The 22,068-nt window shown below is 46.9% G+C and overlaps 1 protein-coding gene across 5 annotated transcripts in view; it reads left to right on the top strand.

Moving 5' to 3' along the window:
• Positions 1 to 880: 880 nt before the first annotated feature.
• The window catches only part of TMEM164 (transmembrane protein 164), a 170,951-nt gene continuing 149,763 nt past the window's right edge, over positions 881 to 22,068 (top strand). For 2 of the 5 annotated variants that reach the window (XM_058536501.1, XM_058536504.1), the window contains exons 1-2: positions 1,289 to 1,389; positions 1,704 to 2,372. In XM_058536501.1, the coding sequence (XP_058392484.1) occupies positions 1,983 to 2,372 (390 nt within the window). In that variant the 5' untranslated portion in view covers positions 1,289 to 1,389; positions 1,704 to 1,982. Of the gene's footprint in view, positions 995 to 1,285; positions 1,390 to 1,703; positions 2,373 to 22,068 lie in introns of those variants that run through there. The other 3 variants (XM_058536503.1, XM_058536502.1, XM_058536505.1) reach the window with 3 other exon arrangements.

Raw genomic sequence — 22,068 nt, forward strand, 5'->3', positions numbered from 1 at the left:
CCACGTGCAGTTTGGAAAGCAGCTGCTCCCTTGCAGAGGGGGAGGAGGGCGACAGGTCAGGGGCAGCTTCTTTTTCTCCAGCTAGTCTACGATTGATGGCGTGGCGGGAGAAACGGGAGGAGTGGCCGGGGTGGGCTGTGTGGCCTAGGCTAAAGAGAGAAAAATACTAGAGCAGAGCAGGATGGACAAGAGCGGGGAAGGGGAAAAGAAGCCTCCGTCCAGGGCACTGAAGTGGGGAGTGGGACTGTAGCTAGAAAGGTGAGGGAAGATGCCTTCCTGGTCCTGCACGAGTCTACTGTTTTAGGGGAGAAAAGAGGAAACGCGAAGAAGAGAAGGTCATTCCCAGCAAGCACTCCAAAGCAAAGCTTGCGCGACTGCTTGTCACTAGACAGGCTTATTCATTCCCCAAGAACTTAGCGAGGGCCGGCTAAGTGCCTACTATGTGCCCGGTGTACAACGAAGTGCCTTAGAGAACCTGGTCGCAGGAGGTGGAGTCAATCAAAAAGGCCTCACCGAGGGGGCGAATTCTGTACACGGTTGTCAAGGAAGGTGGATGTGCACGCGTGCAGGCTCCGAGAGTGCAGAATACGAGGCAGGCCAGGGAGGAGGGTAAGGAGGCGGAGACTGAGCCCCGAGGAGGGAGGGGGGAGGGAGAGCCGACAAGAGGGAGGGTGGGAGGTGTGAATGGTGGAAGCGGTGGGGGCAGTGGGCGAGGCAGAAGAGGGAAGCAGGCGAGGCGGGGTGGCCGTGGCCCGAGGGCGTGGGGGGCAAGAGGCTGAGCAGGACCGGAGGAGGGAGGTGGCGGCGGCGAGGGGGAGGAGAGAGGGAGTGGAAGAAGGAGGAAGCGAGCGCGGCTGCTGCAGGGGGAGGAAGACCGGGAGGAGGAGCCGTGCGCCGCGGCGGCTGCTGCGGCCGCCGAGGGAGCCGAGCGCCGTGGCGCGGGGAGTGCGGGAGCCGAGCGGTCGCCGAGCCGGGGCCGCGGGCCGAGCTGCAGGTGAGTGGAGCCCCGAGGGGCGCGGCGGCCGGTGCCCGGGGCCGGGCGGGAGGCGCGGGAAGATGCGGCGCCGGGGCGGAGGGAGGGGGCGGGCTGTAGCCCAGCCCCTGGCTGGCCCGGCCTCCCGCCCTCTCTCCCTCCCTCCCGGCTTCCTCCCTCCACTGCCTGCGCGAGGGGGGCAGGTCCCGGGCGGGCCGCGGGCTGGGGGAGGTGCTGCCCGGAGGGCGGGCGTCTGGGGCCCGGGGGTGGAGCTGGGGGCTCGGGGGTGTACCCGGGGGCGGGAGGCTGGACCGGGACGGCTCTAAATTGGCTGGAGGGGCCCGTCGGCGGCGAAGTTACTAGCTGGGGGCACAGAAGGCCACGCGGTTGCAGGAGTAAGAGATCCCCTGTGGCGAGTGCGTGAGACCAGGAGTCCGGCGTCCCGGTCATCCCCGTCGCCCTCCCGCCTGCCCGGCCCCGCTAGCTCCTCTCCTGGCCTCCGCGTGTCCCCTCGCTCTCACCCTGCTCGCCCCTGGTTCGCTCCCGCGGCACTGCCGGGTCCCCTCGGCCCTCGCCCTGACCCTCCCGGCCTCCGGCTTCCCCTGACCCTTGCTTGCTTCGCCACTGCCCCTGTTCCCCTTTTCTTCCCTCGCTAGTTACCCCTCCCCGCTTCGTAATTCCCGATGCAATTGCCTCTTTGAGACTTTTTTTTTCCTCTCCTTCCTTTTAGATTGGCCAACGGCTCGTTTCAACCCTGCCTCGTTGGTGGCCACTGGAGAAGCGCGGGGGGCTCCCCAGACAGCCGTGGGGACAAGTTAGAGCCAGCACTTTACCCTGGGCCTCGCGTGTAGCTTCCCCTCCCCTGCTCTAGGTGCCCGGTGTCTGGAGGGGGGTGCGGGTGCGGGGGTGTGCCCTCCGTACATGTCCCACCACCCGGCCAACCCTCTGGGTTTGTGTGCCATCTCGCTCTTGCTTCCTGCACGGTGGTCGAGGGGAACCACTTTGCATCATGTCCCGGTATAGCTACCAAAGTCTCCTGGACTGGCTCTATGGGGGCGTGGACCCCAGCTTTGCAGGCAATGGGGGCCCCGACTGTGCTGCCTTCCTTTCTTGGCAGCAGCGGCTGCTGGAAAGTGTGGTGGTCCTGACCCTGGCTCTGTTGGAGATCCTGGTGGCCCTGCGGCACATCCTGAGGCAGACGAAGGAGGACGGTAGGGGTGGCCGTGGCTGCCAGCCAGAGCAGGTGACCCAGCGGCCAGAGGAAGGCAAGGAGAGCCTGAGCAAGAATCTGCTCTTAGTAGCCCTGTGCCTGACCTTCGGGGTGGAGGTGGGCTTTAAGTTCGCCACCAAGACCGTCATCTACCTGCTCAACCCCTGTCACCTGGTCACCATGATGCATGTGAGTCTGTTGGCTTTTTCCTGGGCAGCCTCAGTGCTAAGAATCATTTGTGTGCTCAGGACACTTGGCAGTGTAGAGCACCTCATCCCTGCGGGAAGTGGGACCCTTAAAAATGATTTTTCAACGAATGGCTGGTTTTGTGTGGATTTCAGATTTGGCTTTCTTTCACCTTTGCACAATGCATCAGCCCTACAGTGGAGGTGAGGAATATTGTGCTGGAGCCCTAGGAACGACTGGCACTCAAGCCGGCTATCTCTCCCCTCCCAGCCCTGGCCTTGGCCTGGCCTGGCCTTTCGCAAGCAGGAAGTCCAACCCAACCAGGTGCCCTTTCTGAATCACGTCTGGGGCCCATAGCCCAGCCCCCGTGCCCTCTGCTGCAGTTAATTTCCCAGAGGCCTGGTGACACTCTTTCCTGGAGATAGTCACGATAAGTTCCTTGTCTCCACTGTGGTGCTTTGGGGAAATACTTTTGTGGGTTTCTCTTAATGACTCTTTCATTTGGGAGTTCATGCTCTTATGGTGAGGTCTGCCTTTGAATTCTGAGGCGTTGGAGCAGCACCAAGCTCCTACTAAGTGCGCTCTGAAACAGGCCCCAGGCTGACTCATGAACTTTGGGCTGATGATTTCTATCCACGGTGAGAGGGTATTTACTTTTTGCAAACCTCTCTATCTTATCACTCTTATTCTATCTTCTGTGGTCATGGTCCAGGGGTGCTCAGAGAGCTAATTAGCTCCCATTAGTGGTGCTAAGAAACACAAATAGGATTGAAAAGGAAAGTTGCCAGATACATAAAAATAATCTAGGTGAGGACCAAGAGTGAGACTGTCTTTCTGTACTCAGCCTGTGTGGAGAGATGTTCTAAAACTACAAATCATGGAGAAGGAGGAAGAGGAGAAAGGGAAAAATCTTTTTTAGATTTCAGGCTGTGGAAAACCTGGTGTGTTTTATTCAGGGACAGTTTTGAAACCTATCATTAGCATCTTTATTGCTTTTATATTTGTAGAAGGTTATTCTCAGGAGACTTGTGACAACTCTGTGTGGGGCAGAAGGTTGAGATTATTATCTCCATGTTATAGCCCAGGGAAGGGAGATCGCTTGCTTGCAGCCAAAAGATTAATTAGCATCTGGGTTGGGAAACTCACCCACCCTCTTGGAGGTTGCAAGCTGTCAGTGGAATGGCAGTGCAGGCTGTGGGGAGGCCGAGGCTGATTAGCGTGGTGCTGCCTACTTGTGGCTCGGATGCTTGCTAGCTCTATGTTCTAGGAACTCCTTTGATTGCAGGTTCCTGGCCTCAGTTTCCCAATCTGTAAAATGTGGTGAATGCCCTCAAGCCCCTTCCCATCTTGCAGATGTGGCAAGGAGGCGTGGATAGCTTTGGAATAATGAGGCTGTTACTGATTGAGTGGCTGTAAGCATCGAGCAAGGCTGGAGTGGGCAGCGTTTTTTTAAGAGAGGGCTTCTTGGGAAGTGATGCCATTCACAGGAAGGCCAGGGCTCTCCCGGCTAGACCTTCTGTGTAAATTTGAGCCAGTCCTCTTTCTTTCTTTTTTATGAATGGACTTTTTGTTGATGAGAGGAAACAACGCATCTCAGCCACTGCTGTGTGAGGCTCTTGGGACAGGAGTGCTTTTTTTTGGATGGCAGGTGGTAAGGGTCAGAGGGTGCCTCTTGTACAAAGGGGTCTTGAGGCCTCTGGCAACCACATATCTAGAAGGTCAACAAAAGACTAAATTCATCTTGACTGGGGCTGCTGCTCATGTGATGATGTCAAATCTGGCAGCACCATGCTTTTTAGTGGAAAGGTTTTTAGAGGCTTTTAAAAGACTCTGGAGACTTAGTTCTGGCATTAATTCGTTGTGTGACTTTGGGGAAAGTATTCTTCCTGGGCCTCACTTTGCCCATCTGCAAAACAAGGCACAGTTGCACTCCTAGCTCTTGACAGTCTATGTCCTGTGATTCTTTTCTCCATGAGCAGTGGCTGGGGATGCAACACAGAGATATTCTGGAAATGCTTTTAGCCTCCTTGTGCGGAAAAAGGGAGCTAGTTTCTTCTTTGCTGAGGTTAGGTGGCCTTGTTCGTCTTTTCATCCTTGTTCATCTTTTGCTCCCTATGTCTCCCCAGTAGAATAAACCTGACCAGGCCACCCTTGGGGATACGTGTAGATAATGATGGCACTTGGGGCTGGCTGCTGCAGAGAGATGGATGTTTGCGGGACTATGGACTGATTGCTGTCACCTGTGCTTTTTCTATTGTCCTGTGCTTAGCTTAACTTTGAAGCTATAGGGCACGGGCAGAGGACAGAGTCGTGCTCAGGAATTTTCTTGAGCCCCACCGGGATTATACTCTTTTGCCCTTTACTCCTGTCCCTGCTTTGCGTCATTTAAATAGTAACCTCTGGCCTACAAGGGGTCCTAGCCTTTGATGAATCTAACATTCTATACCCTGTCTGTGTCTCTTCCTGGGTAACAGGAATGTATGGATTTCTAAAATTTGATGTGAGTCCTTCAAAAAACTTTAACAACAGATGGTTGGAAACAATTTTCTGACTTGGTTGCAGCAATGACTAATGATAATAAATATGGTTAATAATACTTTACATTTATCTAGCACTTTACTGTTTATAAGGCACTTTCACATGCATTATCTCATTTAGGGCTATGATAGATTAGCATGGATCTGAAGAAAGAGATGTTAAAATGTTTCCCATGACTGTGTATATTCCAAAGGGGAGATGTTGAATACAAATAAATGCTTTGGCAAGTGAATTAGCTGAATTAGGCTATATTATGGCAGTAAATTCTGTGGAGTTCAGAGGTCCTGATAAGGAAAGGAAGATGTTAGCTGAAATGAAAGGGGTAGCTTAGCAGAAACATTTCTAATATATGTCTCTCAACAGGATGACTCAATTTTGGCTTCATATGAAAGGCCTTGTTCCTCAGAGTCAGTGTAAGTTTGTCTGTAACAAGGACGGTATTGCTCTAGGCCAGGAAATAGAAGAGTTGGAGGGAAATTGCTTCGTCTCCCCATCTCCCATTTTTCAGTCTGTAAAATATTTATTCCCAAAGCTTTGTTACACAGACCCTTGTCAGAGCCATGCTGCTTTTGGGTGACTGCCAACTTGAGAAGCATAAGGAAGGGCAGTTCTTGCGTCTGAGTTCTGTTCTTGATTAATATTCCGCTGTCGGCTTTCTTTTTGGTCTCGTCTGATTTCTCAAAGGTCCTGGGACTGTGGACTGATAGAAGCTTGTATGATTGCAGCAGCACCACCTCACATCATAGCTCAAGCCGGAGATGCTTGAAGGTTCTCAGGATCAGCAAGTACCAAGATTAACACACCATTGTCAAGCCCCTTGCTGATATCAGTCGTGTTTAGCAATTACACCAATACATATTTCTTCAAGCATGGATAGTCCCCTTGTGCATATTATTTTGGCAGGTATGGGTGACAGGGAATGAATTTACTGAATGGTTATGCTGTTTACCGAAAATCACCCAGCAAGTTAGTGGCAGAGGTGGCTTTAAAACTGAGCTGCCACAGTAGGATCGAGGCTTTAGGAGGAAGAGATTCTCATAGCTATTTAAGTCCTAAAATCTACAGTTTCTCAGCAGAAGGGTTGAAATGTCAGACACTTTGGCTGATTGTATCTGTAAAGACTGGTGGTCTTAAATTAGTGGCCCTTTATCTCTCTAGCATCCAGTTATATTGTCTCTGTCTGAGGAACTTAAAAAGATCCCATTTTGGGTGTCTTGTCTAATTGTCCAATTCCTGTTGGTTCTGTATGTGTCTGTGTCAACATCCCCTGATTGGGCCCTGAACTTACTGCGGCGCAACATACGACGTTTAACCCTCGATGTCTGTGTGTACAAGGCAGGCTGGATCCAGGCTGGACGTTTGGCAAATAGTAATTGATGCTATTGACCTTGGAGCCCCAAGCCAATGGATTTTAGCCAGTAATGCTGAGTGAGCCCCATCCTTTTTTAGAGTTGCTATTGTTACTTGATTTTCTGTCTTCTTTACAATACTGTATTAGAAGTCTAATTTCCACTGGATATGGCTTTACCTGCTTTTTAGTTCACTGTTTGATTTTCTTCTTCCTTGTTCAAAGTGTGGAATGGCATGTATTCAAAACAGTTCTGAGCTTTCTGTGATGCCTTTTGGAGCTAACTGAAAATACACTGGTGTGTTCCATTTGCTCTGTGATGGATTTGTTTTAGAGAGAACCTGATGGATTTGAGAACTAGGATTTTGGTCGTCCCCCTCACCCCCTACAGACACTTGATTTCAGACCAGCCACACCTCCTCACCCCCATCTGTTGTCTGGAGCACTGATAATTGCTCCTGCTTGAAATTGACATTAGTGGGTAATGGGTACAATGAGGGATCCAGCCATCTGCTGACAGCTTATCAGATGAACTGTGTCCTGTGTCATCAGTCCAGGGGGACACCAGGGAATGATGTTTATATGGGCCTCAGCAGTGAGGCATGACATTCGTTTTTAGTTTGTTTTATTTCCCCCCCCCAAGGAAATTTGCAGAGAATTTTTCCATCTTTCATTGTTACAGTCTTTTGGGGGCGTCCATTATAAAGAGAAGTGGTGTGGATTAAACCACCCACAGACAGCCCTGGGATTTAAAATTCTGTTGCTAGTTTTGCTCATGGCTTGCTACAGGAACCTGAGCAAATTATTTAACCTTTTCCTATCTCAATCTTCTCCAGGAAACAGACTACATGGAAACAAAGCATTTTAATCCTCTGAATAACTATGTGGTCACTTAAACAGAGATGCTGGGCAAAGCTCATCACAGCTGGCAGATGACCAATATATTTTTACCTCAGACTCAGAAACTGACAAACCTCAACTCCTTTTCACCTTTCTTGATAGCTGTTAGAATCCATTCCTCTAATCATTTCTGTTGCTTTTCTCTGGATCCTTGCCCGTGCCTGCATACCCTTCTAATGCACAGCCTATAAAACTGGATGCTGGGACTCTTACCAGAGGTCCAGCCCACACCCAGCAGAAAGGAAAGATTTACTTCCCAGCCTTTTCTTGCTATGCACCTGTTAATACAACCCAGCATGGGGCTTGCTTTTAAGTAACAGTTATGTTGCTGGCTCCTACTCAGGGGGTGATCCCACAGGCTCCCTGGATTTTTGTCCCTTTGCCATAGATGTGCCATCTTCGTGGGATTTGTCGTGTGTTCCTCCCTTCTGTAGGTACTCCTCTCTGAAGATTCTCCTCTGTTAAACTTTCCAGATGACCCTGACCTGACTCCAGTTATTGCAGTCATTCTTGTAACACCTTTTGTCCTCCTTTCCCAACCCTCTGAACATTCCTCAGACTATATGGCTCTTTAACATAAACGTTTGTATCTGTGCATGTAATTCTGTAAGTGTTTGCTCGGTCGCTTATTTTTGCATTTTGTTCAGTCTCCATCATTAGCATGAATAGTTTTTTTTTTACGGAACAGAGTAGTGTTTTTTTCTTTGTAACTCCCTGCAGAGCTTAACACAATACCAAACATGCACATTAATTGTTTAACGTGTGCCTAGGTAGTGCTGACTGACTGACTGACAGAGCTCACTTTCTTCTTCCCTTTTTTCTTTTCTCTCTGGTGGCCCTGTCTATGTTCCTTTGAGGTCTCATGGGCACAGTTCCTATGTCTCTTGTGCCCATTAGGAGAATGTCCTGTCTGTTTTTTGAAATAGCCAGAGGAGAGAGGTGGTTTCAGCTCTAGCTCCCACATCTTTTAGTTGAATTTCCATCACAAAGACCTGGTTATTAGAACTGCAGCCCGCTTTCTGCACAAAGTATCTGCTTGCTTTCATCCAGGAGGAAATTATGCTGTTGGATCTTGGTCTTAATCCCTTGGTAGGCATGTGGACATATCTGCTTTCTTCTTTTCCTTCTTTAATATCGTATACATTTAAGAAAGTGTTATTAGGCTAGTGACTCACTTTTTGCCTTTATCTCCCCATCTGTATTTTTCAGTGAGTAGCTCATTGTCATCATGCCTCATTGAAATACCCTCTGCAGGAAGAGCCAGGTTTCTCAACTTTTCCTGGTCTTTCATATCTTTTTTTTTTTTACTTTATTTTTTCAGCTTTATTGAAGTATATTTGACAAAGAAAAGGGTAAGATATTTAAAGTGTAGAACATGATGATTTGATAAACGTGTAGGTTGTGAAAGGATTTCCCCTATCGAGTTAATTAACACCTCCATGGTCTTTCATATATTTTGTTAAATTGAGAATGTGTAGTCTTAGGTGCTTCTCTTCTGCCAGTAACTGGCTGAGTGCACATGAAGAGACTGGATGTGAAGAGCAGTGATTCTCGAACTTTCTTTGAGAAAGATTTCCTTGGAAGCTTGTTATAATGCAAATGCCTGGCTGTCTACACGGAGAATCTGAGTAGGTATAGGGCAAGGATTGGAATCTGCATTTATTAGAAGCTTCCAAGTGATGTGAGCCTTGGACCCCACTTTGAGAGACATTATCTAGTGGCTAAAGTATTAGATGGAAAGTTGGTTCAAATGCTCATTGTGACTGGCATGAATCTGGGTGGTCTGTGGGCAGGGCATTTAGTCTTCTGGCAGCACCTCAGTGTTTCTATAGATGTTAAATAATGTGGCCGAAATTAGAGGTTGAGGGCCCCAAGTTGTTGTGAGGTGGATGTTTAAGGTAGCTTTAGAGTTCCAGTGGCTTGCTTGGTGACTGGGAGTTATGTCAGCGGAGTATTTCAGCCAGGCCTCCTTCATCACCTTTCAGTCCTCCTACATACCCTCCTTCCTTTCAGTCTCTAACATTTTCAGTAACTAACAAGAGGAAATATTGAAACATAGATATTGCATGCTAACTCTCTGTTTGCAGGACTCTTGTTTTAAATGCTCATGGGAATTGATTCATTCTTGCATTCGTTCAACAAACATTTATCAAATGCCTATTGTGTGTCAAACATTGTGCCAGGCACTGGAGATTCAAAGACAGATAAGAAACATTCTTTGCCCTTATGTTGCTCACAGTTTAGATGAGACAGGCAAGAAAAGAGATCAACTAAATTACAACATAACATTACAGTAACAGATTTCAACAAAGCATAGAGGATAGAGTGTTTTTTTTCTAGTGCAATTGAGGAAAGCTTCCTAGAGGAGGTAACATTTGAGCTGGCTCATGAAGGTGACACGTTAGCTCCATGAGAGCAGGGACCCTTGTTTGTCTTGTTTTCTATTCTAGTGCCTCTAACAGCGCCTGGCTCACAGTAGGTGCTCAATAAACATGTGAGAATGAATGAGTAGGAGTTCATTGGGTGTTGCAGGAAGGATGGAAATTTTAGGCATGGGAAATGATATGTGCAAAGGCACAGAGTTGCTTCCTCTTTCGCAGGAAAGTGGCTCAACTGTAACCTTGAGTTATTTGCATATTGCTATCAGGGGCAGATTTCTTCTTATTTCTCCTTTGGCAAACCAAGTAAAACTCTACGAATGTTCTGTCATTTCTGAGCTGTTAGTAAGACAACTGCGGTTACCCACCAATCCTCAATAGGCAGCTTGTGAAACAGAGAATTGTGTTCTCTGTGCTGTCCCAAGTAGGGTCCACCCTGTCAAGGACAGACACATAGACCATTGATGAGAGTGAGCAGACATTAAATATAGGAAATGAGATAGCAGGCATCCCACCTGTGACCAGAAGAGGATTTTCAGTGGCTCATGGGATAGTTGCTGCCCTCACTAAGGTCCGCAGCAGAATTGATGCAATGTGATGCTATCCTTCTATCTTTCTTTTTCCTATTCCTTCTTCCCTGCTTCCAGTCTCTCCCTCGACCCACCCCATCCAAGCTTGCCTCTTTCTAGAGTACTCCAAGCTCCAAAATAATCCCTTCTACAGTTCAAAATGCCTATTTCAGCAGAGGAGGTGATATCCTTAAAGGAATTAGGGAGAACTACTGTTCCATTGAAGAGGTTCATGCTGAAGTGTGAATGATTTGTAGAGTCATCTGGGCATGGGGGAGAGGTGAGTTTTAAAAAGGGCCTTGTTATCCTAACTTGATCTCTAATCGGTGGGTATGTCCCAATTTTTTTGAGCACGTGGCCTTTCCCATGGTCCTTGCCCAGTTTTTAGCCTCTTCCCCACTCCCCCCACTCCCCCAACCACAGAACTGTGGTTACCAGTGTCTTGCTACCCTACTGGCTGACCCCCAGGGTGAGTCTCCCTCCAAGGTGTGTGGATACAGAGGTGCAATCCAAAGGCCTGGGGAGGACTCCTCCTCTTCTGGGCACCAATCCTCTCTGTTTACTCAGCTCTTTTCCAGGGAAAGAGCTGCCCGCTCAACAGGGCATGGCTTGCACATCTGTCAGTGCATGGTGTGGCAAGGATCTTGGACCTGTTGCCAGCCTGAGATCCTGAAGGGGAGGGTTTAGGGGATCTCCTGGTTGGCTCTGGTTCCTTTCTGCCTGAGGAAATGCCAGAGGGAGGAAGGGGAGGATGAGTCTTGTCCTGGGCTGGGTGGTTCTGAGGGAAGGGAATGGATGGCAGGAGCCAGGAGGTTAGAGAGGATTGGCCTGTTGGCAGAAACAGTCCAAGCTATGCCCTGTGGGCAGGTGTTTAGGTGGGTAGAAAAGGGAGAAGCAAGATTGTCCGGAGGAGAAAGGAAGCATGAGCCCATTCTAATTCCATCCCAGTGCCTTCAGTCTCCCTATCTCCATCACACATCACTGGTGGTATCAACTCAGGGTGTATTTTGCCTGTGAATTGAATCGCCTGTGCCAATCGACCAGCTGTGTTTGCAGAAAGACTCTGACTGACTGTGCTCTGGCTGTTGCTAGCAAAGAGACATTTCATTCAGGTGCTGATTAAATAAGGCGCGGAGCCAGATTGCACATTAAAGCCCTTAACTATGGCTCTGGGAGCTCTGGGTAAACACTTATTAGATGTTCTGGACAGAGCATTAGCAGAGGCTGCTGGATGTGAGGTGCTTTCTTCAGAAATCAGGTTGAGGGAAAATGGGAGTGAGGAGAGACTTCTAGAAAGAGTCTTAATGTTCCTTTCCTAGATTAATCAGATCACAGTCGCTGGCATGTACAGTACACAGAGGGGCTAGACAGGCTTCCTCATTGGCGTTTTTTTTTTTTTTCTGTGTGTGAGGAAGATCAGCCCTGAGCTAACATCCGTGCTAATCCTCCTCTTTTTGCTGAGGAAGACCGGCTCTGAGCTAACATCTATTGCCAATCCTCCTCCTTTTTTTCCCCGAAGCCCCAGTAGATAGTTGTATGTCATAGTTACACATCCTTGTAGTTGCTGTATGTGGAAAGCGGCCTCAGCATGGCCGGAGAAGCGGTCCGTCGGTGCGCGCCCGGGATCCGAACCCGGGCCGCCGGCAGCGGAGCGCGCGCACTTAACCGCTCAGCCACGGGGCTGGCCCCTCATTGGCGTTTACTTGCCAAATTCTCACTGGGACCCTATAGGTTTGGATTGGGACAGAGCAGGGAGCCTGACTAAGTAGGGCAGTCGAAATGCCTCCTTTTCCTAATGTAAGTTCAGCTTAATGGATTGAGCTTTTGAATCATATTTCTGGGGTTTGCATTTGAGTTCCATCACCTCGTGACCTTAGCTATGTTACTTATCTGCTGTGGAACTCAGTTTCACTCATCTGTAAAATGGGAATAATAATCCTTCCTACCTGATAGAGTTGTTGTGAAGATTAAATGAAATAATTGAAATCAAGTGTTTAGTAGAAATTCTCGCTCATTGTGAGGACTCAATAAATGTTAGCAGTTTTTCGTAGTAATAGTATTTATACTATATATTTCAAGGTAGCAGTGGCATACTGGGTAAGAATACAGACTCTAGGGTGGTAAGGGGCCTGGGTTCAAATCCTACCACTAGCTGTGTAGCCCTGGGCAGGTTACTTAACCTCTCTGAGCCTAAGTTTCCATATTTGTAAAACGGAATAATAATTGTACCTACTCTGCAGGGCTGTTGTAAGGATTAAATGAGAAAAGACTAATAAAGCACTTAAGATAGTTTCTGGCACATAGTAAACATTCAATAAATTTTAGCTGTGATGATGGTGATGACAATGACCATCATCATTATCATTATGGCTGCTGCTGCTGTGAGCTTGGGTGCCTGATGTTGGGACAAGATGATAGGGATTAGATATATGACGATAGCTTCAAGTGTCTCACCCAAGAAAAGCTTCTCTGGCATCTTTGTTTCATGCAGTGGGCAAAATATTGATTCAGTAAAGTTGGCACCCATGTAATATCTGTGGGGCAGTGTTGCTTGGCTGTTTGAGGCCTAGGGACAGCTTTGGGTAATTTGAAAGTTACCTTAAATCACCCAGTTCTTTCTGAAGAATTTGGAGGAGGGCTGTCAGGGGTAGGAAGCTTGGCTTTTTAGGGACCTCTTGCCTTAATTATTGCTGCTCTTCCTCAATGGGCTGGCTCCATGGGGGTGCAGCTATCTTGAGACTGGTAGCCTAGGAAACCAGTGAGTACATGACAGAAGTATGAAAGGAATGATTTGGGGGTGGGCAGAGACAGGTGCGTGGATTTATTTTTCACTTTTTGCGATTAGTTTCTTGCGATTGAGGGGAGTGCAACTTTCTCAAGTGCCACCTGTTACCAGGGTTAGATAATCATTGGAGGTGCAAGGGTTCCTAGGAGAAAGACAGATTTAAAGCAGACGAGTACCTTTGCTAAAGGAGAAGCACAGTGTGGTGGAAAATGTGCTGCTTGGGGGAGTAGATTTCCATTGTGCCTTGCCTTACACATCAGCAATTGGACAGAAAAAAAAATAGACACTTCTGCCTATATCTCTGGGATATGGTAAACCTCTCTCCTTTCCAAGACCAGCTACACTCTCTTTGGGGATTGACTTTGCTCTGGGGCCTAAGCCATCAGTCACTAGAGGAAGGCCTCCTTTAAGTGCAGCCTTCCAGGGCCAAGGCCTCTGTCATGTGACTTCGCAGACATGGGGTGGGGGTGTCCCCCCCACTGAGGCCATTGGGAGGCTTCCATGCACATTCCCAAGCATTGTGCATAAGTAGGCAGTACCGTACTTAGTCTTAGAGTTGAGAGAATCGAAAAGGCTAAGGTCATGTTTTCTGTAATAATCCTTGTTCCCTGGGAGGTGCTGGCTAGGAGGGCATTTCTAAAACAAACAGCAACCCAAAGAAACAGCAACCCTAGAAATTAGCTGTGGAAGGTCACTTGTTCCAAGTTCTAGGGGAGATTGTAACAAAGGGTCCTCTTCATATCACCACCTGTTCCTTGTCAGTTTGCATTTGTTAAGAGTTTCCTTTTTTAAGTTCCAGGCACTTGAGTGTGTGTGCCTGTCGCTGCACTCTATTTTCTCAGCTGCCCTTTATTCTCTGCACCCTGCAGGAATGTTGCTGAGGGTCATGTGCACAAGGGCTTTATTACCTTCAGCACTTTCACCCTTAGCAATTTGGGCTGACGCTGCTGCTGGCTGCTGCTTCACGTGGGCATTTGTCCCTATTGCTCATGCTCCCAGTCCTTAGAGGAATGTCAGGGCACACCGAGGAAAGGAGCTGGTTTTACCTTTGGTTTCCATTCTGCTGCATGGCAGCTCACTGGACTTTCCAGTTCAGCTCTCCTCAGAATAGCCCTGCAAGCCAGCACCAAGCCAAGGTCATGTTTCCGTGTTTGTCTGTGGGGTTTCTGGCCAGTGAGCAAAGAGAAAGGATTGCCTCTCAGCCCTGTGGCTGTCCTCCCTCAGGCTCTCAGGGCAGTGCTGTCTTGGACAGAGGAGGTCAGGGGTGACCTTTAGGCTAAGGCTATATTGGATTTGTAGAGTGGAATGCGAAGCCTGCTGTGTCACAGGTCTCCTGACCGGCTGTGTTTGGCCATACCTCACAGCCGGTGCTGTGTTTGCTCAGATGGACACACGTGGAAACCAGGCTAGGATCATCTTCCCAAATTTCTTACTCCCTGCTTTGGGTCTGTCCTGAAAAACAATTTGCAGAGTACACTGTGGTCCGCACCTGTTGTTTTTGTAGCCCCCTCTCCACGGTCAGGGTCAGTTTACAGTGAACCGGGGATTAATCCCGGCCCCTCCCACTGCTGTTGTCTCTTGATCTTCCTTTGGGGTTGGGTTCTCGTTTTACCGTCATGACTGTCCATTGACGTGAAGGACAGTTGGTGCCGCTGCTCATTTAGGGTCCCCCTAAGACCTTTTAAACACTGTAAACCTGGAACAAAGTCAGATGTGCAAAAAATAGTCAAATTTAGGAGCAAGAATTCACTATAATTTTTGGTTATATCTGTACACTCCCTGGAAAATTAGTAGTAGTAATAATTATATTTGTAACATTTTTGAGCATATTAATTGTGCTTCAGGCACTGTGCTGGGTATACTGCCTGTATATTACCTAATTTGCAGCCTTCCACAAAGGTCGTTTTTGTTTTATCTAATTCTTCTTTCCCTTGGTTCTAGTTGATTTTTCTTTTGGTTGACTATGGATACTGGATAAAGTATTCCAGCAACACTTACTCAGGTTGCTGAAAAGCAGAGTGATGTCAAGTCAGAGCTGAAAAGAAACTTCAGAGATCATCTAGTTCACCTCGTCCCTCATTTTTTTCAGAGGAGCAAACAGACCCAGAGAGGTGAAGTGACTTGCCCAAAGTCACACAGTGAAATAGAAGCAGAGCCTCGTCTCCTGACTCCCAGTTCACTGTCTCTCTATAATACCACACATGACCTCCTCCCACCCCTAACCGTTCCAGCATAAAGGAGCTGGACTTTTGTTCTTGCCCACTGGTAGAGAAACAGAAACCTTATGTTTTTTGAGCATCGTTGTCTATTGCAGCCTTGAATGTGAGGATCTCATGGCTGCAGGCCACCTCTCTACCTGACTGCTATAGCAACTGCTTTTTCAATGTGTTTTTCTGTCCTTGTTTCTTCTCTTCGACAGAGAAGCCTGGCCCCAGTGCTACCATTGCTTGCTGCTTGCCCTGGGCAGGTAGTCCGGGGAGACGTGTGCTCAATAAGCCTGTGTGTAGAGCCAGTGTGATCTGCCCCGAGATATTGGTTGTTTGGAAATGGGAGTCATTCAGCTGGGGATATAACTGAGGTCATCACTTCTTTCCTCCAAATAGAGGCCTGCGTCTGATTCTAGTGAAGAGTTGTAAGAGGCTCCACAGCAAGAGACTGATAACAGAATGCAGAGCCTTTGTCCAGCAGAGGTGACAAAGGTCAAAGAGGAAAAAGGTCAAAATAATCTGCCAGCCCGGTGGGAGAGGTCAGTTCATCTTGGTAAGCAATGCAGAGTAATAGAAAGAGCTCTGGATTAAGTGTTAGCCAGACCTGGGCCTTGGTTGTAGATTTTATCACTAACTGGTTGACAGAGCCTAGTAATTTTGGCTAGTCAGGCAGCCTCTCTGTGCCTAATCTTATACAGTAAGACATATAGAGTGGTAGATAAGAGTGCAGGCTCTGGAGTCAGACTGGCCAGGTTCAAATCCCAGCTCCGCTGCTTTCTAGCTGTGTGGCCTTGGGCAAGTTAATTGACATCTCTGGGCCTGTTTTCTTATCTGTAAATTGGGGATAATAGTATCTACTTTCTGGGGTTCTTGTGAGAATTAAATGCATGACTACATGTATTTAGAGCAGTCTTGTACATAGCAAGTGCTTAATAAATATGAGTTATGGCTGTTAACATCTGTAAGATGGGGATGATCTTTTCCCATCCTACCTGGTAGGGTAAGCATGAGAGAAATAAGGTATGTGAACGTTCCCTGTAAATAGAAAGCACTATCTAAGTGGGAATAATCATCTTTTGAGAGCACTAACATTCAAAGGTTTCTTCGCCCGTTGTTTCTAGGATCAGATGTTGATGGATATTTCTTTGGCAATCTGGCAAAAGGAAGAACAGTAGGTTTATATGTAGGGTTATATAAATGCTGGCTGGGGCCATCAGGCAATGCATGTCCTGCTTTTTCTCTCCGAGTGTACTCAAGGGCGCTTGAAAGCCATGCATCCCGAGGAAAGTGATTGGAGGATCTGGAATGAAAAGCAGGCATTACGATGCTCTTCCCTCAATGTGCCTGTCTTAGTTAATGGCATTGCAGTCTATCTAAGTGACCTAGGTTAAATCCCTTGAAACCTTGACACATTTCTATTCCCCCCTCTTGCTCCCTTCTATCTTCACAGTCTGAGTCATTTTGATTCTGTCTTTCATTGTCTCTTCCATCTGTCTCTTTTTTTTTTTAAATTCCTCTGCTCTAATTCATCTGCTGCTTCTTCATCATCACCATCATCACCATCATCACCATCATCACCATCATCATCATCATCATCATCATCATCATCATCATCTGGCTTATTATGGCGGCCTCCTGACTGATCTTCCCTTCTCTAGTTATCTTCTTGCTTTGTCATCCTTTACACTGCTGCCAGAATGGTACAAGTAAAACACATGTTTGGTCATACCATTCCCTTGCTCAAAACCCTTCGATAGCTCCCTATTGCCTTACACCTTATGCATATACATTATGGTGCCCTGGGCCTACTTTACTAATCAGTCGTCATGCTTTCCCAACAAGTCTCCATCTAGGTTCACAGTATTTTTTAGCATAGTATTTTTGGCAGCCACTATCAATCAGTTGGAGTTGGCACGTGGACTAGGACTGGCAAGTAGATAAACCCTTTAGAGAAAGCATGAAGCCCTTATAAGATTCAGGATCTTCTGTGATCTTGGTCTTAACCTTTCTTTCCAGCCTTGTCTTCTAGTATATTCTTCCATATGTGCACCATGAACTTACATGCTTCTCTGAGTTTACAATTTGTTCATGCTGTACGTTCAGCCAGAAATATCCTTTTTTTCCTCTTCCTGTTGAGATGCTAGTCATCATTCAAGGCTCAGCCCAAACACTCCCTCTTGTGAAGCTTTCTTCAAGCCTTCATGCCAGATTTAGCCACTCTTATCTATTTTAACATTTCATTCTGCCTTGTATTACATAATTGTTTATGTATCTTCCCCACTCCTTAGATCGTATGTTCTCTGAATGCAAGGTCTGTGTTTTTATTAGTATTCTGTCCCCCAGCATCTAGTGCATACTAGACTCCTAATTTTGAAAAAGAATTTGTCTAGTCCAATCCCTTTGTTTTTCAGATGAGGAAACTGAGGCTTAGAGGAAAAGGTCATGAGTTCATTTTGAGATTTGTTGAGTTTCAGATGTTTGAGACGTCGAGGCTGGAATGTCCAGTAGGCAACTGAGATGCAAGTTAGGGCTAGAAATGTCAATTTAGGAGGCATTCATTTAGAGAAGATAAAGGAGAAGAGGAGAACATCATGCAAGCTAGGGAAGAGAAAGAAGAAAAGTATTCTGTGGAATGCCTCCTTTGGGGGGTAGAAAAAAGACTCAGTGAAGCTGTCATCCAGGAAGTGGAAGGAGACCCAAGAGAGGACGGAGTTTCGGGAAGCAGGAGCAGGTCCTCTATGTCATGTGATACAAAGAGGTTAAGACCAAGGAGGACTTGAGAAAAAGCAATTGGATTTGGTGAGTACAGGCTGGTCCCATGGCCAGCCATCACCCACTTCTGAATAGTGACCCTCAGAATGTTCGTGTGTGAAGAGTTATGTGCAAGGACATTTATGGCGTCAGTGTTGATAAACAGAGAATGTTGGGAAACAGCCCACCAGGAGCAGAATGGTAAATCTGGCCAGTGGAATGTTGTGCAGCTTTTAAAAGGGAGGCTAATCTCTGTATGCACTTTGAAAGATGTTCACAATATATTGTTAAAATTAAAAAAACAAGGTGCAGAACAGTATGTATGATAGAAACCTATTTTTCTAAGAAAACAAACTCTTATATATGTGCATATTTATACGCACATTGTAAAAGTCTAGAAGAAATATATCAAATAGTGCTTATTCTTGAGCGATTAGGGGAAGGGGGCAGTCTCACTTTTTACTTAACACATTTCTGTATTGTTTGAATTTGGTGTAAGTACAAATTTTTTAGTAATTAAGAAAAAATATTGTTTAAAAGAAAGAAAGGAGATGATTGGCAGCCTGAGAGAACAGTTTCAGTGGAAGAGAGTCAGTGGATGAAGGAAGCCAACTCACGAGAGAAGATCTGGCAACTGAGAAAACATCATGTGTTTGGGAGACTGTGCCTGTGTGGCTGGTGGGGGTGAGGCTGAGGTCATGGAGAAACTACTGCTGGAATGAGGCAGCTACCCCATGGCCAGGAGGTTCAGTTGAAAGGGGAGGGATAAGTAGAAGAATAGTGAAGTGGCCAAGAGGCAGGCAGAGGCAGATTAAGAAGGAATTAAAAAAGCAAACCAAAGTGTGTTTGTGTGTGTAGGGGGGTGGGGGAGAGAGTGGAGGAGGAGAGACTGGTTGAGTGCTGAGCTGTGGAGGGAATGGAGAGCGCCCATAGCTGTAAGAAAACATCAGTATAGGCAGGGAGTAGGACAGTTGAGAAGGGATAATTTAATATCAATTTTAGCAACAACAAACAAACACATAGACACAGATAATATATTGGTGGTTACTGGGGTGGGCGGCCAGGGCCGGGGGGTTGGGGGGAGGGAGGAGGGTGAAACGGGTAAAAGGGGACATGTATTTGGTGACAGATGGCAACTAGACTTTGGGTGGTGAACACTATGTAGTCTATACAGAAGTCAAAATATAATGACATACGCCTGAAATTTATATAATGTTTAAAACAATGTGACCTCAATAAAAAATAAATTACAAAATAATAATAAATATCAATTTTAAGAGTAGAGAAGCTTCCCAGAGAGGATGAGATCTCAGGCCAATTAAACCTCCAATAAATAGAATGGTTGGAGCAAAGGCTGGACTGGCTAATGGCCTTCTTTGACTAACTGAGGGTTAAGAAAGCCCCCTTTTGTTTAAGTTTTGGTTGCCAAAAATGTTTTGGCAGTGGCAGAGTTATCTTAATGGCTCGGAGAGTAGTCTGGTGAGTGACCAAAATGGAATTTCTGTGGCTCTTGCAGGCCTCCGAGTTATCTGCTGGACTTGTCACTTAAGTTTGGGACTAGAAGTGGAGATGGAGAAGGCTGAGGCCAGGAGTCTTCAACCCTGGCTGCACCTTACGGCCACTAAGGAGGTGTTCAAAAAATACTGATACCTGTTCCCTCCACCCCTTTCTTATATAATTTTCTGGGCTGGGGCCTGGACATTAGCATTTTTAGGAGTTCCTCAAGTGATTCTAGTGTGCAGCCAGAATTAGGAACCACTAGTGTAGAAGACTGGATGAAATGTGTTCTGAACCTAAACTGGTTCTCGGAAGCTTGTTGTGTGTGTGTGTGTGTGTGTGTGTGTGTGTGTGTAAGTGTAACAATATCTCAATACACATATTCCCTCCTCTGTATTCCCAAAGCCCTTGGGTGGGTGATCATTAGTAAAGTGCTCATCCTATTGGGTGCTAGTTAGTTGCTAGTCTATCAGGAAAGATCTAAGATTTAAGATGTAAGATTCAGGAGTTCCTCAATAATAGTAGCTGCGCTTATCAGATCTCGCACTGGCCTAGGTTAACTGACTCACCCGGACTCGTACAGCTTGTAGGACGGGTGCCAGCACTAAACCCACGTCTGCCCCTTTTCCAGAACAGAGTAGAGCACTGGCACCTAGGTGTTCAGTCACTGTCACGTGAAGTGACAAAGAGCTTTGTTTTCTTGTGCAATGCTTCTTTTCATTAAAAGCCTAGGAGGGGTAAAATCTGACATAATCAAAAAGTAGTGGGAGAGAGGTTTGAGGGGAACTGCCTGGCATGTGAGAAGTTTATGACACGCCGGGCACTGTGCAGCGACTCTCCATCACTTGACATTTATTATGCAACTACTCTGGGTCTAGCATCATCCTAGGGACTGTGAGATACACAAGAAATATCAGATGTGGTTTCTGCTCCCCAGCGAGCTTATTGTTAAGGCTCATTTATAGTCTCATTACTGCATTTTTAGGTGACAAGTTATGTGCAGAACTTATAACGGGAAAATGCTAGCGGTCAGAGGGCGTTTCGAGTTCCTGTAGTTCAAGCCCTTCATCTTGCAGCTAGGGAGAGAAGCCCAGAGTGGGAAGCTACCTGCTCAAGGTCACACCACTTGGGAATCGCAGAGCCAGGGCTGGCATGCCAGGCCGCCTCCCTTTGAGGTCCTATTACACTGTTCTGTCGATTGGTTGAAGGACAAGTGAACCTAATGGCCCATGTTAAAACTTGACCGAGAATTCCATTTTGCGCTTTATGCTTCCAGGCTTCCTTATGGTTGAGGGCAGGGGGTTTTATAACCCTTTGTCTGGCGAGGGCCAGCAGTGGTTACCACTGGAATTACAGCTCAGGCCCAAGAGGCCTATAGATGGCCAATTTTCCCTTGACTGAAACAGCCATTGACTCTGGCCCCTCACTTTTCTACTCTTTCTAAGGGGCATTCCCAAGCTTAGTGCGTTTGTGATTTTCTGCCTCAGTTGCTCCTTTATTTTTAACCTTTTGTGAAACTTACCTTAGACGCAGGAGGTGCCTGGTTTTATGTTTGGGCCTGAGAATTAGTGCAGTGGGGCAGGTGCCTAGTGATGCCAGCCAGCATCAGGCTGGATCTTTTAGCCCTGTTCCCTGTCAGTTCCCAAGTCAGAAATTCAGTTCCAAGTCTGGGGCTTTCTCTGAAGAGTCCAGTGTAATTCAAGGTAGAGCTACTGCTCTTCCCAGAGCCCTGCCCCACACAGACAGGATTAGGGACCTGACAGCTCTGCCTTCTGGTGTGCCAGGTTATAGTAATAGTCACAACCAATATTTACTGAACACTTACCATGTACCAGGCACCCTGTGGGATCGGTGCTATTATTGGCATTCCCATTTTACAGATGAGTATTATAAGATTCAGAGAGGTTAAGTAACATGCCCAAGGTCACACAGCTAGAAAGTGGCCAAGCTGGTGTGGACATCTAGGTCTGGCTGACTCCAAAGCCGGTATCATTAACTACTAGGTTAATAGAGATTATCATTTTAAAAGATTACCAATTAGGTTTTTTGTATTGATGAAGAACAATCTGCTAATTTTCTGCAAGCCTGTTTAAAGAACTAGTCAGAAGAGAAGAGTCCTGCATACAGTTCTGTTCCATTCTGGGATGGACTGTGTCAGGAGACCTGCCAGTCACCAGCACTGCAGGGTCAGGTAAGTCACTTCCCTTCTTTGGGATTTACTTTCTGCATCCGTAAATGAGAGGGTTGGACCTGATGATATCTAAGATCTCTTCTAGTTTTGACATTTAGTGATACTGTATTTGTTCATTTCTCACTTCTTGGCAGAATGGAAAAATCAGAGAACTGGATAAGGGACAAAATGCATCAGAAATGCAAAAGTGCGGGGCCAGCCCAGTTCGCGTGCTCCACTTTGGCGGCCTGGGGTTTGCAGGTTCCGATCCCGGGCGTGGACCGACGCACCACTTGTCAAGCTGTGCTGTGGTGGCATCCCATATAAAGTAGAGGAAGATGGGCACAGATGTTAGCCCAGGGCCAATCTCCCTCAGCAAAAAGAGGAGGATTGGCAAAGGATGTTAGCTCAGGGCTAATCTTCCTCACACACAAAAAAAAGAAATGCGAAAGTGGGGAGAATCTAATAGTGCTCCCAGGAGCTCCCTGGATAGGTCAGTAGTTAACCTCAAATGGCTTTACCACGCTTAGGCAGTTACACATTGGTTCCGTTTTCC

Source organism: Diceros bicornis, chromosome X (genome assembly GCF_020826845.1).
Source record: "Diceros bicornis minor isolate mBicDic1 chromosome X, mDicBic1.mat.cur, whole genome shotgun sequence".
NCBI classification, from domain to species: domain Eukaryota; kingdom Metazoa; phylum Chordata; class Mammalia; order Perissodactyla; family Rhinocerotidae; genus Diceros; species Diceros bicornis.